Consider the following 16,197-nt stretch of genomic DNA (forward strand, 5'->3'; position numbering starts at 1 on the left):
ACCGGCGCACTGGCAAAGGTTAACAGGTTAATAACACAAAATTAAAAAGGTGATATCAAGCTTCAAATATTTGATTAAGACAGACAGTTTGATCATGGGTCAATAATTATATCAGTTTCTGTAGAGGCAGAACAATGTTTTTTTTTCAGACATCAGGATCAGAACTGTTCATAACTGCTTTCAATTTAATCTTTGTATTTCACAAATATCTAATTTTGGTGCAACATATACTGTAACTTGTAAAAACCGAATAAGTGCATTTTAAAAGTCTGTGATCAGTATCTGCCTGTAATAAGATCCACTGAAGGTAAGTTGACTGAACGCTAGTGATGGGCGCTTTCGAAACACGCTTCATGAAGCTGTGAAACCTTTACGAATCTTGTGTTTCGGATCAGTGGTTCGGAGTGTGTATCAAACTGCCAAAGTCACATGTTTTCAGTGAACGAGGCTTCGTTACGTCATAACTGTTTCAAAACGTTTGGAAATGTCAATGGTTCACCACTGGGGGGCGATGATCTCTGTGAACCCATGAATCATGCAGATTCACTGAGATTGAACAAGTGTTTGTAGGTTTTACCTGATCTCTGATCAGTTTTATACATTTGTACACATTTTAATTAGACATTAGTATAATTAAAAGGAATACTATTAGTTAATAGTCTCTTATTGGCCTGTTTAGCTGAGCCATCCATAAAATACACAGACACTGCCTCACGGTGCAGCACTAAAGCAGATGAACTGCCTTTTACAAAACTTGTTTGATTGTCTTTGCTTAAGGAAATACTTTTCCTTAATCTGATCATGTTAGTTTATACAGTTATTCTTTGTTCATGTTAGTTCACAGGGGATTTACTAATGTTAACAGAAAACTTTTGTATTTAAAAATGTATTAGTAAATGTTTAAACTTAAGGTTATTAAATGCTGTATAGTATTGTCCATCATTGGTTCATGTTAACTAATGTAGTTAATGTTAACAAATGAAACCTTACTGTAAAGTTTTAGCAAGTAGACAATGTGTCTGAAAACAACCGACATAAACACATTTGACCCAGTGAGCAAACAAAGGGTGACATTGACATGAAAGAACCTTAAAGATTAAATAAAATGAATGTGTAAACTAACATAAATAGGTCAACAATTTCAACCTTTGTATTGTTACAGTGTTGGTAGTATATTTAAATGAACAATGTGTAGTCTTTCTCCATGTTACCTTTACTTTGATATCCCTGTTTATTTGTCAGCAAAAGTCTGCTGGATGAAGATGAACACGTTGATCATCATAGATCTGAGTCATTTTCTCTTTCTGTCTTCAGTCTGAATAGATGCAGAATTACAGAGAAAAAGAGTCTCATCCTGACTTCAGCTCTGAAATCAAACCCGTCACACCTGAGAAAGCTGAACCTGAGCGGGAATAAACTAGGAGACTCAGGAGTAAAGCGCTTATGTGCCGTACTGAAGGATTCACACTGTAAACTGGAGAGATTGAGGTTAGTCACATTCACATACAAGAATCAAAATGCTTAAAATCACTTCAACAGTTTAAACTAAAACACATTAACACTGTATTTGTGCAAACTTAGTATTTTGTGATCTGGTGAAATAAAGATGAAGATCTCTCTTCCTCTCTCTGTTTTATTTGCTTATGAAGATGATGTGACTTTACAGAATAAAGAGTTTTCTTTTCTTCTGTCATATTTTCTTCTCTCTCTCTGCTAATGTAGTTTAAGCTGCTGTGATATGACAGATGAAGGTTGTTCTGATGTGACTTCAGCTCTGATATCAAACCCATCACACCTGAGAGAGCTGAACCTGAGCGGGAATAAACTAGGAGACTCTGGAGTGAAAAACCTCAGTGATCTACTGATGAACCCACAATTCAAGCTGGAGAAACTAGAGTTAGTATCATTATACTGTACAGCAATTACAGTGTGACTGAAGTTTATTTATTTGAAGACAGCAGGGCTTATGTTTCATTGTTTATAGCAGTGCACATTCTAGTGAGTCTGAGTTCACATTATATTTGTGTAAAATTCTTTACATTCATGATTTGTTTGTAAGATAATCTCTCTTCCTCTGTTTGTGTCTTTATTGCTGTGGCATGACAGATGTTTCTTCTTTAACTCAGTCTTTGACCAACTCAAAAGCTCTGCAGTTTTTAAAAGAGCTTGATCTGAGACTCAGTAATATAGGAGACTCACAGCAGCGGCTCAGAGACGAGCTACGAGACTCAAACTGTGTTCTGAGGTGTGGAAACATCATTGAGATATTAAAGAGATCTTCATTTACCTCTGATATGAGAACAAACCTTTCAAACATTTGTGAAAGGAAATTATCATTAAGCTTTATTGCAACACAGGGTTTGTGTGAAAACAAAATGTGAAGTTATTGAAATGTTTAACACAAAGGAGGAAAGAGTTCAAAGAGTTCTTTCACTCATTAGTTTCTCCTTTACAGAGACTCAATAGGAGTCGCACCGACACACACACACACACACACACACACACACACACATATGATTCATGCTTTACATATATTATATTTAAAACACAAAAATCTATCCAAGATCATGTATTGTCAGTAATTAATCTGATACAGGAATTCAATTTAACTTATTTTTACAACAACAACAACAACAACAAAAAAAACAGTAATTGAAATAATAATTTGCACTTTGTTCCACTGAACTCTGATTGTTTTCTCTTCTGTTCCACTTTACAGAGTAGATGAAGATCAATCACCAAACATCCCTGATAAAGATCGATCACCAAACATCCCTGATAAAGGTCGATCATCAAACATCCCTGATAAAGGTCGATCATCAAACATCCCTGATAAAGGTCGATCATCAAACATCCCTGATAAAGGTCGATCACCAAACATCCCTGATAAAGATCGATCACCAAACATCCCTGATAAAGGTCGATCACCAAACATCCCTGATAAAGGTCGATCACCAAACATCCCTGATAAAGGTCGATCACCAAACATCCCTGATAAAGGTCGATCACCAAACTCTGATAGATGTGTTATATCGTAGTGTGAAATGATCATGAGAGGAGCAGAAACCATCAGCTGATCCACAGAAGAGTCTCACTACTGTCTATGAGGAGAAATACAGGTAACACTTTATTTTGATAGTCCGTTTGTTGAGATTTTACTAGTTATTAGTAGCCATTCAGTAGCTTGTCAACAGTGCATCAGTTGACATTCAACAACACTGTTTCAACTGACAAGTAACATACGTTCAACTGACTGCCTATAGATGATAAGGTACAATTCAAGTGTTAATCTACAGATTTTATGAAAAAGTGCCTGTTGACTGTCAATGTTATTTTGCAACAGGTTATTAACCAATTGGCGACTAACTTTCAATTGTCAACTAACTTTCTGTAGATCGAGTACCAACAACTCAAGATCAATCTGTCAGTTAAATGTCAACAGTCATGTCAGCATATGAAGTATATGATACTGTATATCCTACTCAAGGGGTCTCATATGCATCAAATTAATAATTATTTTAGCTGATTTAAAACTGTTTTTAAAAAATTGTTAACCATTTGTAGATAATCTGTTGATAGTCAACTAAAGATTAGATCTGTTGCTTGTCAACAAATAAATTGTTTATGATCAGTTGACTATTAATAGACATTCTCAACTAAGCGTTAGTAGATATATTTTAGGACTATCTAATTAAAGTGAAAAACAATTTATATCAGTAGAAAATCTATAACCTATCAACAGATTAATATATTGTTTATGATCAGTTGACTATTAATAGACATTATCCACTAAGTGTTAGTCAGGGAACTACACTGCGACCAAAATGGTCGCATATGCGACCTTTTGAAATGCCATTGCGACCCTAATTTTTAATGGGTCGCAAATGTATCACTGATTATTTTTGCACCTATGTTTTAGGCAATATGCTATGATTTACTATGAGCATTTATTAAAACAAAACTGAGATGTACCATTACTCAGTGCTGCGCGAGCTCTCTCTCTCTCTCAAAACGCGCGCACACAGAGAGAGAAGATAATTGAAAAATGAAAATTGACGGGCTATAGTTTAAATTTTGTTTTTGCTTGTTTTTTTGTTTTTTGTTTTCTGTCAAAATGTCAGAAAGCATTTTGTATTATCCATCCGTGTTTTTTAAAATTCGTTAAATGGCGGACGTTTTACTGTTAACACAGCCCTCGTTATATGTCGGATTCGTCTAACTTATACTTGATGTTATTTTTAGAATACGTGATTCGTTATTCTATTATTGGACTCCTGTCTATTCATTGTCAACTGTTTTCTATAAATATGTTTGTATTGGCTAACATTTATTCAGCTAATGCGTGTCCTGTTTAAAATGTGCAATGTTCAAACGCAAAGACAGCACGTCACAAATAGAAGCCCTTTTCCCTGTGCTATTTAGTATCATATTTGGATATTGGAATAATAAATTAAGTAGCCTATCTTAATTGTACACAATGTTCCTGTTTTTTTTTTTATTTTTTTTTTTATTTTTTTTTTTACTGTTTTCTAGGGGTTTCTTAATTTTAGACAAGTTGACCAGAACACATTATATGCAATGCAATGCAATATAATGCATGTGTGTCCTATGTGTGACATATTTTGCAAACACAGGTAAAGGTGCCCAATATCAGTCATTTCTAAAGTAAAAAAAAAAAAAAAAAAAGTGTTTTGAAAAAAAAATCTCTTTATTTGATTATCAGTAAATTTGTTTTCTATACAGAGATATCGGTATCGGCCATAACAGCAATATTAATATCGGTTATTATCGGTATCGGACACAATTTTCACATCGGTGCATCACTACTTAAGAGTTCAGGGGCCGTATTCACAAAGCATTTTATCTTACCACTAGGAGTACTCCTAAATCGCACTAAAAGATTTTAGCTAGGAGTTTTCTCTTAAAAGTTATTCACAACGCCTTTCAGACCTACTCTTAGTAAAGAAAAATGACAACTCCTAAACTAAGAGTGAGTCTTCGTTGCTATGGATGACGTCATTACTCATGCACGAGCTGGACTGAAGTCACCACCTTGATTGGCTGATGATTGTAACGCGGGAATAATTCCAAACACCTCCCCTACAATGATAAGTGACAGGTGACAGGTCTGAGAATGCGTGCGCTTCACAAGTAGTGCGAAGGACGGAAGATGATGAATAACTGAATAGCCTAAATGAATAAAGAGTAAGGCAAAACAAATAGCCTAGTAGCCTAATGAAACATATGGATTGATGCAATATCTTTGCAACATTATTGATTAATCTGTCACTATATGCCTCTGCCTACGTTTGCAAAGAGAAGAACATTTTAATTTGATTCACAATCAAACGTTACGATTAGTTTACATGCAATGAGTAGCCTAGTTTTGGTTGTTGTTGGTGGCGTTATTGCATCCCTAGTTATGCCTACAATGCAAAATTGTTCCCTCGCGATTGGAAGCTCCTGTAGCCGCCGCATACGCATTTCAAAACATCGCAACGTGAAATGCCACAAAAAGCGGTTTGTGAATAGGTCTTAGTGAGTTAGGAGTCCTCTCGACTTCTTTTAAGCTGTCCCAGGCTTAGGTGCTACTTTTAGGGCTAAAATGCTTCATGAATTACTCTTAATCAAAAAAATTAGGAGTCCTAAAGTTACGAGTGACACGCCCATTATTTTTAGGAGTTGCTCCTAAATTCGCCAGTTAGGAGCAACTTTCAGCCTTAAAATTCTTTGTGAATACGGCCCCAGGAGTCTGCCCATCTGTGCCAACCATAGCATGTTGAAATCCATTTTGCACTTTATTGTGTACTGTATTTTCTATTGCAGTAAATCTATCCCAACCAATGTTAAAGAAAACAAAAACAAGAAGGCATGTGGTTTAAAAGATGGCAAGTAAAATAAAAAGCACATCTGTATGCAATACAGTTTCATTATTGTTCATTATTATCCAGAGCGGCTTACTATAAACAATTTGTGCGACCAAATCATGTTTTGCGCCAGTAACTGAAAAAGTTAGTAGCGCAAGTGCCACCAGTGGAAAAGGTTAGTGTAGTTCCCTGTTAGTAGATACATTTTAGGACTATCTAATTAAAGTGAAAAACAGTTTATATCAGTAGCAAGTCTATATGACCATTATGAAGAAAAACAACAGATGTGTAATCATAATAATTTATTGCGAAAATGTAAATCGGTACCAAAAGTCGCTCAAATGACGATGTGTTGCAGTCCTCTCTGGCAGTATATAATAGTTTTGTATAAGGGAAAGAGCAGAATTTATGTTATTAATCCATGAAAATGTTAACCCAGCTTCCCTCTGCATGAAGACGGCGCGCGCACGCGCTTCTGCATTTCAATGTTGTTTCAACTGAAACACGGCATGCTGCAATCTGTGACGAAGCAGGCGAGAGCCAATGAACGTTTGATATCACTGCCGTAAAACATGTTGTAACGCTTCTTGAGGGCGCAATTTTTGAATTTAAATTCATCACGAGCGCGGGATTTGACATGTACGGTCGCTGCTGAGAATGGAGATGGAGATCGCTGGATGTGGATGAAGGGCTGAATTTGGATCTGTTTCTTGCTTGCGTATGGATTATAAAGATTTGGATTACATCTAACGTTACGTTAGCTAATAATAAAAAAAAAATATTTTGTTAATTTATATTGTGTTTTGGTGTATTATGGTTCTCTGGTATGGTTTTCTGTAAAACTTACTGTCATGAAAGGCTAAATGTATTAATTAATAATTATTGTTATTTGTTGTTTATAACTTTTGATCTTGGCCTCGGGCATTTGAAATGATGTAGACTATTGAGAGTTTTCTCATTTGGAATGCTCAATATAATGTTTTTCACATAATCAGATGGTTCAGATGTGATCGTGATATATAATGGGTTGTATTATTTTTTTTATTTAATAAAATTGTTTGTTTGTTTTTTTTCTCTCTGATATGCTGGCCATAGTGTTTGTTCTACTTCAGTCAGGTTAGGTATGCAATCTGTTGATAGGTTATAGACTTTCTACTGATATAAACTCTTTTTCACTTTAATTAGATAGTCCTAAAATATATCTACTAACACTTAGTTGAGAATGTCTATTAATAGTCAACTGATTATAAACAATTTCTTTGTTGACAAGCAACAAATAAGCAACTGCATGTAATCTTTAGTTGACTATCAACAGATTTTAAATCAGCTAAAATAATTATTAATTTGATGCATATGAGACCCCTTGAGTAGGATATACAATATCATATACTTCATATGCTGACATGACTGTTGACATTTAACTGACAGATTGATCTTGAGTTGTTGGTACTCGATCTACAGAAAGTTAGTTGACAATTGAAAGTTAGTCGCCAATTGGTTAATAACCTGTTGCAAAATAACATTGACAGTCAACAGGCACTTTTTCATAAAATCTGTAGATTAACACTTGAATTGTACCTTATCATCTATAGGCAGTCAGTTGAACGTATGTTACTTGTCAGTTGAAACAGTGTTGTTGAATGTCAACTGATGCACTGTTGACAAGCTACTGAATGGCTACTAATAACTAGTAAAATCTCAACAAACGGACTATCAAAATAAAGTGTTACCGAAATACATGTGTAAATGTGTTTCATAAAGGTGGAAGAGACTCAGACTTCACAATTAAATAAAGCAGTGTGTGTGTTAGCATGCGTATTAGAAACGTGATATTGAATGATCAATGTTGGTTTAGTATGTATAATAATTATTTATAATAATTAATATAATAATTCATTATAAATATCTATTTAGTTTTGTGTGAAATCCAAGTTGTGGAATTGGAAATATATTGTTGATTCTGATTTGTATATTTCATTTATATTTTATGTACGTCTTATATAAAAAAATATTATTTATAGATTTTTTTGTGTGTAAAATCTACGTTTTGGAATATATATATATTGTTTTATATTATGTTGTGTTGTGGATTTTTTTGGAGAGATATGTCCTCTATATTTATATAACAATTTCTTCTCTCTTGTGACTATTCTACATTACGTAATCAGGTGATTGTCACATGACTAACTAATTGTTGTTTAAAAGGACTGTGAGTGTGTTTGCTACACCCTGGCTGTGTTCGAAACCGCATATTCACTGAGTAGGTCCTTAATTTCAATAAGTACTTGCTTAACGAGCGCTAAAAGAGTAGGTACTATATAGCCTGATCGCGTTAAGTATGAATGTGAGCCGTACATCATCCGCCATGTTGATGTTATCATGTGACCTACAACGTTATCACAAGCACAACAACTTAAAAGATATGAGCGACAGCTTTAATTCATCTATCTGTAAATATCCTGATATTAATGAAACTTGCTCATTTTGTGGTTTTGTTGAAGAATCAAGTGCCCATTTATTTTGTAATTGTAGTTTAACCAATACATTTAGGGTTGATTTAAGTTCTTATATTTTAACCCTATAATGTGACCCACAGTTTTATCCTTAAAGATATTATTTTTTATTACAAAAACCCAAAATCGTCATCTCTTGAATATGTTGTTAATTTCTTTATTTTATATGCAAAATGTTTCACCCACAAGCAAAAGTGGCTTAAATCTCATTTACGTTTAACTCGTTTCATCCCTCGGGTTTATAAATAATAAACTTTTTTTTTATGTATTATGATCAATTATTCAAATAGATTTAACCTTGTAATTGTGCTTTTCCCCCTGTGTATATAATCTCATACTATGATAAACGCAAACCCATGATATTTATGTTTTCTTATTTTGTTTTGTTTATTGTCATTATGATTGTTCATTGTTAAAGAACTGGAATTTTTCCCTGATGTTGTATGTAACTATAAGTTATGAGTGACAGGTGCACTAACACTTCATAACATCAGTAACTCGACAGCCTAGAGCAGTTCTCCTCAGCGTGTGTAATGTCTGCACAGAGGAGACGGGCGGCTGATCCAAGATCTCGCCTTTGGAGAAAACTGCTGATTTTATTCTCCAAAAATGTAAATATCCCTCCTTAAAAATAAAGATTACCCCAGAAAGAATTGCATTGCTAGCCCACCCCAACACTTACACACAATTATAATGATAAATGCTGACCAATACTTAATTATATTACTTTTTTTACTGAAAATTATATATTTCAGTAAAAGAAACAAAATGTAATTTGTTTTGTCATGTGATATAGATATGCATAAATACACACTAAATAAATGCAGTGAACACATCTCAATTTTCAGTCTAGCAATGAATTAATGCATATATTAATGAATAATATATAATAGTACATAATTTTATTTACTGACAATAAGAAACATGAATAAATGAGTAAAAGTGACCAACACAATAAACAAATGCATGTACAAGTCAACAACACACCAAACAAAGCTTTATTCAAACGTATTGTTCTAGCAATCACATATGTCCAGGCGGTGAACCCCACATCTCACTGCCATCTCAACACAGCGGTTCTCATTCTGTGTGTTTATTCTGATGAATCAGCCGACCACCGTTCCCACCTTCACCTGTCTCTACCGTCCATCATGTCCCTCATCGCTGCAGTCAGACTCAACAACACACACTCCTGTGAGACTCAACAACACACACTCCTGTGAGTGAAGCATAGTAGAGCGAGTCTATAACACGCTGAACACACACTGATGCTTTATAGAGTCTGAACTGAACCTGTGAGACTCAACACACACTCCTGTGAGAGAAGCGTAGTAGAGCGAGTCTTTAACACGCTGGACACACACTGATGCTTTATAGAGTCTGAACTGAACCTGTGAGACTCAACACACACTCCTGTGAGAGAAGCATAGTAGAGCGAGTCTTTAACACGCTGAACACACACTGATGCTTTATAGAGTCTGAACTGAACCTGTGAGACTCAACAACACACACTCCTGTGAGAGAAGCATAGTAGAGCGAGTCTATAACATGAACACACACTGATGCTTTATGGAGTCTGTACTGAACCTGTGAGACTCAACAACACACACTCCTGTGAGAGAAGCATAGTAGAGCGAGTCTTTAACACGCTGAACACACACTGATGCTTTATAGAGTCTGAACTGAACCTGTGAGACTCAACAACACACACTCCTGTGAGACTCAACACACACACTCCTGTGGGACTCAACAACACACACTCCTGTGAGACTCAACACACACACTCTTGTGAGTGAAGCATAGTAGAGCGAGTCTTTAACATGAACACACACTGATGCTTTATAGAGTCTTCTGTGTCAGGTACTACAGACTGCATAGGTCATTTTATGAGGATGTCACTGAACGACCGACTTAGATCGGGAGGTGAGGTAAACCAACAGACTGCATAGCCTGAAGACCCAGATAAGCAATTAATCGTTTCTGTTTCTCATAATTTGGCCTTGCAATTTTCAGCTGGTTCAAACAGTTGAATGCACTAGATGTTAGTCAGTTTAGTAGCCATGAAATTAAAAGTGAAAATTATAACTTTTTTTACAGAATGTTGCAGTGCTTATTATAAATGAGTTATCCGTGCACAATATTATTATTTTTTTATATATTAATATGCCCTTGTAATCTTTAATCAAAAACGCTAACTCACCCCCTGCAATGCCGAACTTCCTACAATCCAATGGGACATTTTCACATATACAATATACTTGCTTTCATGCCAACTTTAATCACCACTCAAAATTAAAACACTGTCGTCATTGAAGCACAAACACTGAAACAGGAGCACATAAACTAATAGGGATTCACAGGTTACACGGATAGTATTCAGTACTTTAGATACATTTATCAATACATTTCTTAGAATATTTGTAGATTTCTTAACATATCCTAAACACTTACATGCTTGTTTTTGTTTCTCCCTGCACTGTTTCTCAAGTTGCGTGCGCTGCTAAAATCAAGATCAGTGGAAAAAGGTGATCATTGGACCCTGTAAAGATGTTTGCAGACTACACTTGTAATAGTTGTAGTGTTTCTGTGAAAACGCTAAAAGGTTATGTACAACATCAAGGGCTACACAGAAATGAAGCACATTACCTATATGCATGTTGCATGGCAGGTTGTAAGTTACGCTTCAGAAATAACAACGTATTTAAATGTCGTGTTTACCGTCATCATCGGCAGTCATCTTCTGGTCTCTGCAGGGACCCTTCACATGTGAAGTTACAAACTGTCAGAAACAGTTGATTGATCTTTCAGATCTTTTGGGTCACCTTAAATTTCCCATTTCAAAAAGAGAGCAGGTGCATTGCCCCTTCAAAAACTGTGATCGCTCATTTTCACGTCCCACCTATCTAGAAATCACAAATACTCCACAGCTTTGCATGTCTCTGGTGCATACTGTCTTCCTTCAGTTCCTAGTGAGTCTCAGTTCTCTGTTACTGAAAGCCACTCAGGTGAAGGGGCAGATGACGATGGGCATGAGGAGGATATGCTGGACCCTGCACAAATGAAAAGTTTATACATGAGAAATCTGTCCATGTTTTTCATGAAGTTGCAGGCAAAGCACCTGATCCCTTCCTCAACAGTACAGTTAATCGTAGAAGAGATAAGTTAGCTTAGTGGAGAGTGTGCCAGCAGTATACAAAGAATCAACTTAAAGTATCTCTTCGAGCAAAAACTAAACTCTCTGAGATAGAAATTGAAGATGCTTTGAGAACCCTATGGACATGGATATTAAAGGATCATGCAGCTCTGCTCTTTCCACAAAGTACAAGAGAAAACAGTACTTTGAGGAAAACTTTCCATATGTGCATCCAAAATGCATTTTTTTGGGGATTGATGAAAACAGAAAGGAGAGACATGCCCAATATATTCCCATAAAAGACACATTAACCCTCTGGGGTCTAAGGTGTTTTTGGGGTCCTTGAGATGTTCTGACATGCCCTGACATTTGTGCTTTTTTCAGTTTCTTATAAACATATTAATGGCAAAAAAAAATTACACACTATTTAGCACAAACAGGGCTACCATAATATGTGAGCAACAAGAATGTACATGTCTGCATTTTTGAGAGAATAATGTTTATGCGTGGTTATTGAAAAAACTAAAAACTAAAGTTTCTGAAATAAGGCCATAAAACACATTCTAAATATGTGCCAATAAGACTTTTGTCTAATGGATGTCATTACCTAGTGTTTTTTCTTCAAAATTATGTGAAAATCACCCTGCCTTATCATTCACATAACACAATACATTGATTTGAATTTTGCAAAGCACTTTCTGTTTGGAAAGGCAATATGCGGAGTGGGCGTCAACGATCATACATATTTAGTGGTTCACACCTGAGGAGACAATGGGGCCTGCATACTTAATTAGCCATTCATTCAGGTGAGTCACTGAGCCACAAGAATGCAAGAGCAACAGTTGGAAGCATCTCAATTCTTTTTTATTTTTCCACATATTGTGCTTGCAATTTGGCCTATAATATCCAAGGAAAACATGTCTAGTAATTGTGCAGTTAATTCTCATACTGTATTTTCAGTTTTGGAATATTTATCCTCTCCCCAAATTTGTCAATAATAAAACACAATAAAAGTTATTTAAAGAAAAGGCTTATATTTACCTTTTAATAGTTTGTTTACATCTACCTTGTAAATATATTTTTTTATTAAAAAGGTTACAATTACAACAATTCAAGTGTAATCTTTCTTTGTAAAAACTAAAGTATACATTTTTTCATACATATTTCAAAGTTAAGGATTTGATTGATTATTTGATAACTTTATTTTTGACAAAACATATTATATTTAACATAAGCAAATATTGGCAAACAAAAGCTTATTTGAGGTGGCAGATATTTTACAGTAAAAATGTATAATCTATCCAAAACTAATCAACGAAATGTTGTCTTTCATATGTCTGTAACATAGGTCTTTCATTTTTATTATAAGAAATATAAATGTTAATTTGCAGTTTAATACGTTGCTTATACAAATACATTTTATTTCAACATATTTTAGTCGATATTTACTGAGTGTAGCAATACAGTTTGCTAAAACCGAAACATTCATTCACAAACAGAAACGTCTGACTGTAACGTTGTTTTTATGAAATATTAGGGCATATAAATGTTAATTTTCAGTTTAAAACGTTGCTTATACAAATAGCCTACATTTTATTTCAACATATTTCTGTAGATTTTTACTCAACTCACTATAGCAATACAGTTTGCTAAAACATCATCATTCATTCACACAGAGACGCAATTTAAATTTAAACTGTCTTTTTGCGAGCTGTGATAAACAGCGCGCATCTCTGCGGCTGCCGTTCATTCATTCACAGAAACGCGATTAACTTGAGAAGGAAAAAAAACTTACTACATATTCGGATCCTCTCTCCTGCAATACCCGCACTCTGAGGTAGATTTTCCATTATTAATATTTCTCACAGCGCTGCCAGATGGTGTAAACACGTAGGCTATGATCTGAATAAACTTTCTCTCTGAATAAACGTTCTCTCGAGCTGACATGGGGGCGTTCACAGGTTTGCTTGGATTGCCTCAGTAATTTGCGTTTGAATAGCACGCGCTCTCCGTGGGCGGAGTCACATTACATTTGAATTAGCTCTAATTAGCTCGACTGGAATCGCTCTTTTTTAATACAGATTTCACAAGATGAGAATATTTGTTTTTTATATAAATTACCTCATTTAAAAGAATAGAATTCAAGCTTCATGCCTGTGTGACTGTATTCCTGTTTGACTGAGTATTCGCTGAGTTACAGTTCATTTTCGGACGCGTTTCAGAATGGTCTTCACTGACAGAGAGAAGGCAGAACTCGCATCACATTTATTTTTCTTTATTTGGCAAAAAGCACAACACTTTGTTTTTATTGTGAGTATACACAAAAATAATACACATTTAACAGAATCGATTGATGTATGAAACTTGCTTGTAATATCAAAGTCCACAGAGCAAAATTAATTTCTTTTGAACTGAACTGAAAAAAAGCGAGCTGGTATCGCCGGCGATACCGTCGACCCCAGGGGGTTAACAGCACTCCTGAAAGATCCTGCTGTATGAGAAGAATGTTGTACATCTAGGAATGAGAGTACACCTCTCGTTTTAAATGATGTGTGTGATGGATTGGTATTCAAATCCAATCAGTTGTTTTCGGAGCCAGGTGTCACTTTGAAAGTGATCCTGTATCAAGATGCATTCGAGGTGGTTAATCCCCTTGGATCTGCTAAGAAAAAAACACAAGATGCTTGGGGTGTACTTCACTTTAGCAAACTTTGATCCTTTTCATCGATCCGCTATTGACAACATGCAGCTTTTGCTTTTGTGCCGAGAAGCTGATTTCAAACAATTTGGCCACGAAAAAGTGTTCTCTCCACTGATATCTGATCTTAGAGAACTGGAGACAAATGGACTGAACATACATGGAAACAATGTGAAGGCAACAATCTTTTGCATCACAGGCGATAATTTGGGTTCGCATAATATCGGGGGTTTTACAGAAAACTTTAGTACATCTCGCTATTTCTGCCAATATTGTAGGGTAACAAGAAGTGAGCTAGATAATTTGGAGCACCAGGCTCCGATCCGCACAGTTCAAGACTACAATGACACTGTTGAAGAGCTGCAGAATCATGATGCCAGGCAAGCCAGAAGTTTGAAATTCAACTCTGTCTTTAATTCTCTGGCTTTTTTTTAATGTCTGCCAGCCAGGCCTGCCACCTGTACTGGCCATGAGGGTGTAGTGGCATCCGACCTTGCCATTTACCTCAACTATTTTGTCAAGGTGAAGAAATTCTTCACATATTCTGAACTTAATCGCAGAATCAGGCAGTTTACCTACCAAGGATCTGACAGTAATTCTACACCCTCGAATGTTTCTGAAAAGGGTGTAAAATTAGGTGGCCAGGCAACAGAAAACTGGTGTTTGCTGAGGGTTCTACCAGTTATAATTGGTGAGAAGATAACAGATACAGAGTATCCAGTTTGGCAACTCACTGTCCAGCTGAAAGAGGTAGTGGAGGTCATTTGTGCACCTAGAATATCAGTACCTCAGATTGCTTTGCTTAATGTTCAGATCCGTGACTATCTAGAGGCAAGGAAAGAAATGTTTCCTGCACACAAACTGAAACCAAAGCATCATTTCCTCACTCACTATCCTGCATTGATACTGAAATTGGGCCCACTAATATGGTTGTGGACAATGCGGTTTGAAAGCAAACATTCGTACTTCAAAAGGTGTGCGCAAAGAACACAAAATGTCAAAAACTTGTGTCAAACGCTTGTCATCACCCGCAAGCTTCTGCAAGCATACCTACATTCAGGCTCCTTTTTTGCACCCTTATTGGTGGCAAAGAATTTCACTCCTTTCCATGCTGAACTTTATAGCAGTGTAGACTGCTGTGGGAACAACCTTTGACAAGGAACCCAATATTGTGGCATCTACAGCGATACAGTGGAAAGGCACTCTGTATAAAAAGGGGTTCTTTCTTTGTTTATGCCAAGGCGAGTCAACTGAATTCGAACAAATTGAGCTCATGCTGGTGAAGGAGGAGAAGCATGTGTACTTTATTGTTACACCTCATGATGTGTCCTATTTGCCAGAGTTTGGACTATATGAAGTGAAAGATGCAAGGCAGAGCAAGAAGTGTAGGAAAGCAGAGCTCAGACTGGATTATTATCCATTGCTTGTGTACAAGCTTTTTGGGACAAAAGTCATTTCACTGAAACATAGCATTGTTGACGACACAGAGTAAAGATAATGCTGGGCAACGATTAATAGCAATTAATCACATCCAAAATAAAAGTTTATGTTTACATGATATATGTGTGTGTACTCTATAATTATTTTGTATATATAAATACACACACATGCATGTATATATTTAAGAAATATTTGCTTGTATGTACTGTGTATATATATTTATATATAATTTATTTTATAAATATAAATATTTTACACATAAATAACACATTTTAACACATCTTAAATATATACATGCATGTGTGTGTATTTATATATACAAAATAATTATACACAGTACACACACACATATTATGTAAACACAAACATTTATTTTAGATGCGATTAATCGTTGATTAATCGAAAATGCCTAGCACTAGTAAAGATGTATGCAAAGGTGTCCATTCCTGTTCCTGGAGATCTGCCTACCTGCTGGGTTCCAGCCCTGATCAAACACACCTGTTTGTAATCAACAAGTTCTCCTGAAGTTCTTAAAGGGTTAGTTCA

The 16,197-nt window shown here is 35.6% G+C and overlaps 1 protein-coding gene and 1 long non-coding RNA gene across 2 annotated transcripts in view; both read left to right on the top strand.

Annotated features, from left to right (window-relative positions):
• LOC307159631 (uncharacterized protein) overlaps positions 1–16,197 on the top strand; it is a 732,752-nt gene that overhangs the window by 129,032 nt on the left and 587,523 nt on the right. The window contains exon 16 of the mRNA XM_079873101.1: positions 1,315–1,488. Within this exon, the coding sequence (XP_079729227.1) occupies positions 1,315–1,488 (174 nt within the window). The remainder of the gene's footprint in view (positions 1–1,314; positions 1,489–16,197) is intronic.
• Positions 2,144–3,102, top strand: LOC307159743. The gene is made up of 3 exons (XR_013821440.1): positions 2,144–2,247; positions 2,720–2,784; positions 2,893–3,102. It is a non-coding gene; the product is annotated as an uncharacterized lncRNA (long non-coding RNA).

This window comes from Squalius cephalus (assembly GCF_949319135.1).
Source record: "Squalius cephalus genome assembly, chromosome: 1".
In the NCBI taxonomy this organism is placed as follows: Eukaryota; Metazoa; Chordata; class Actinopteri; order Cypriniformes; family Leuciscidae; genus Squalius; species Squalius cephalus.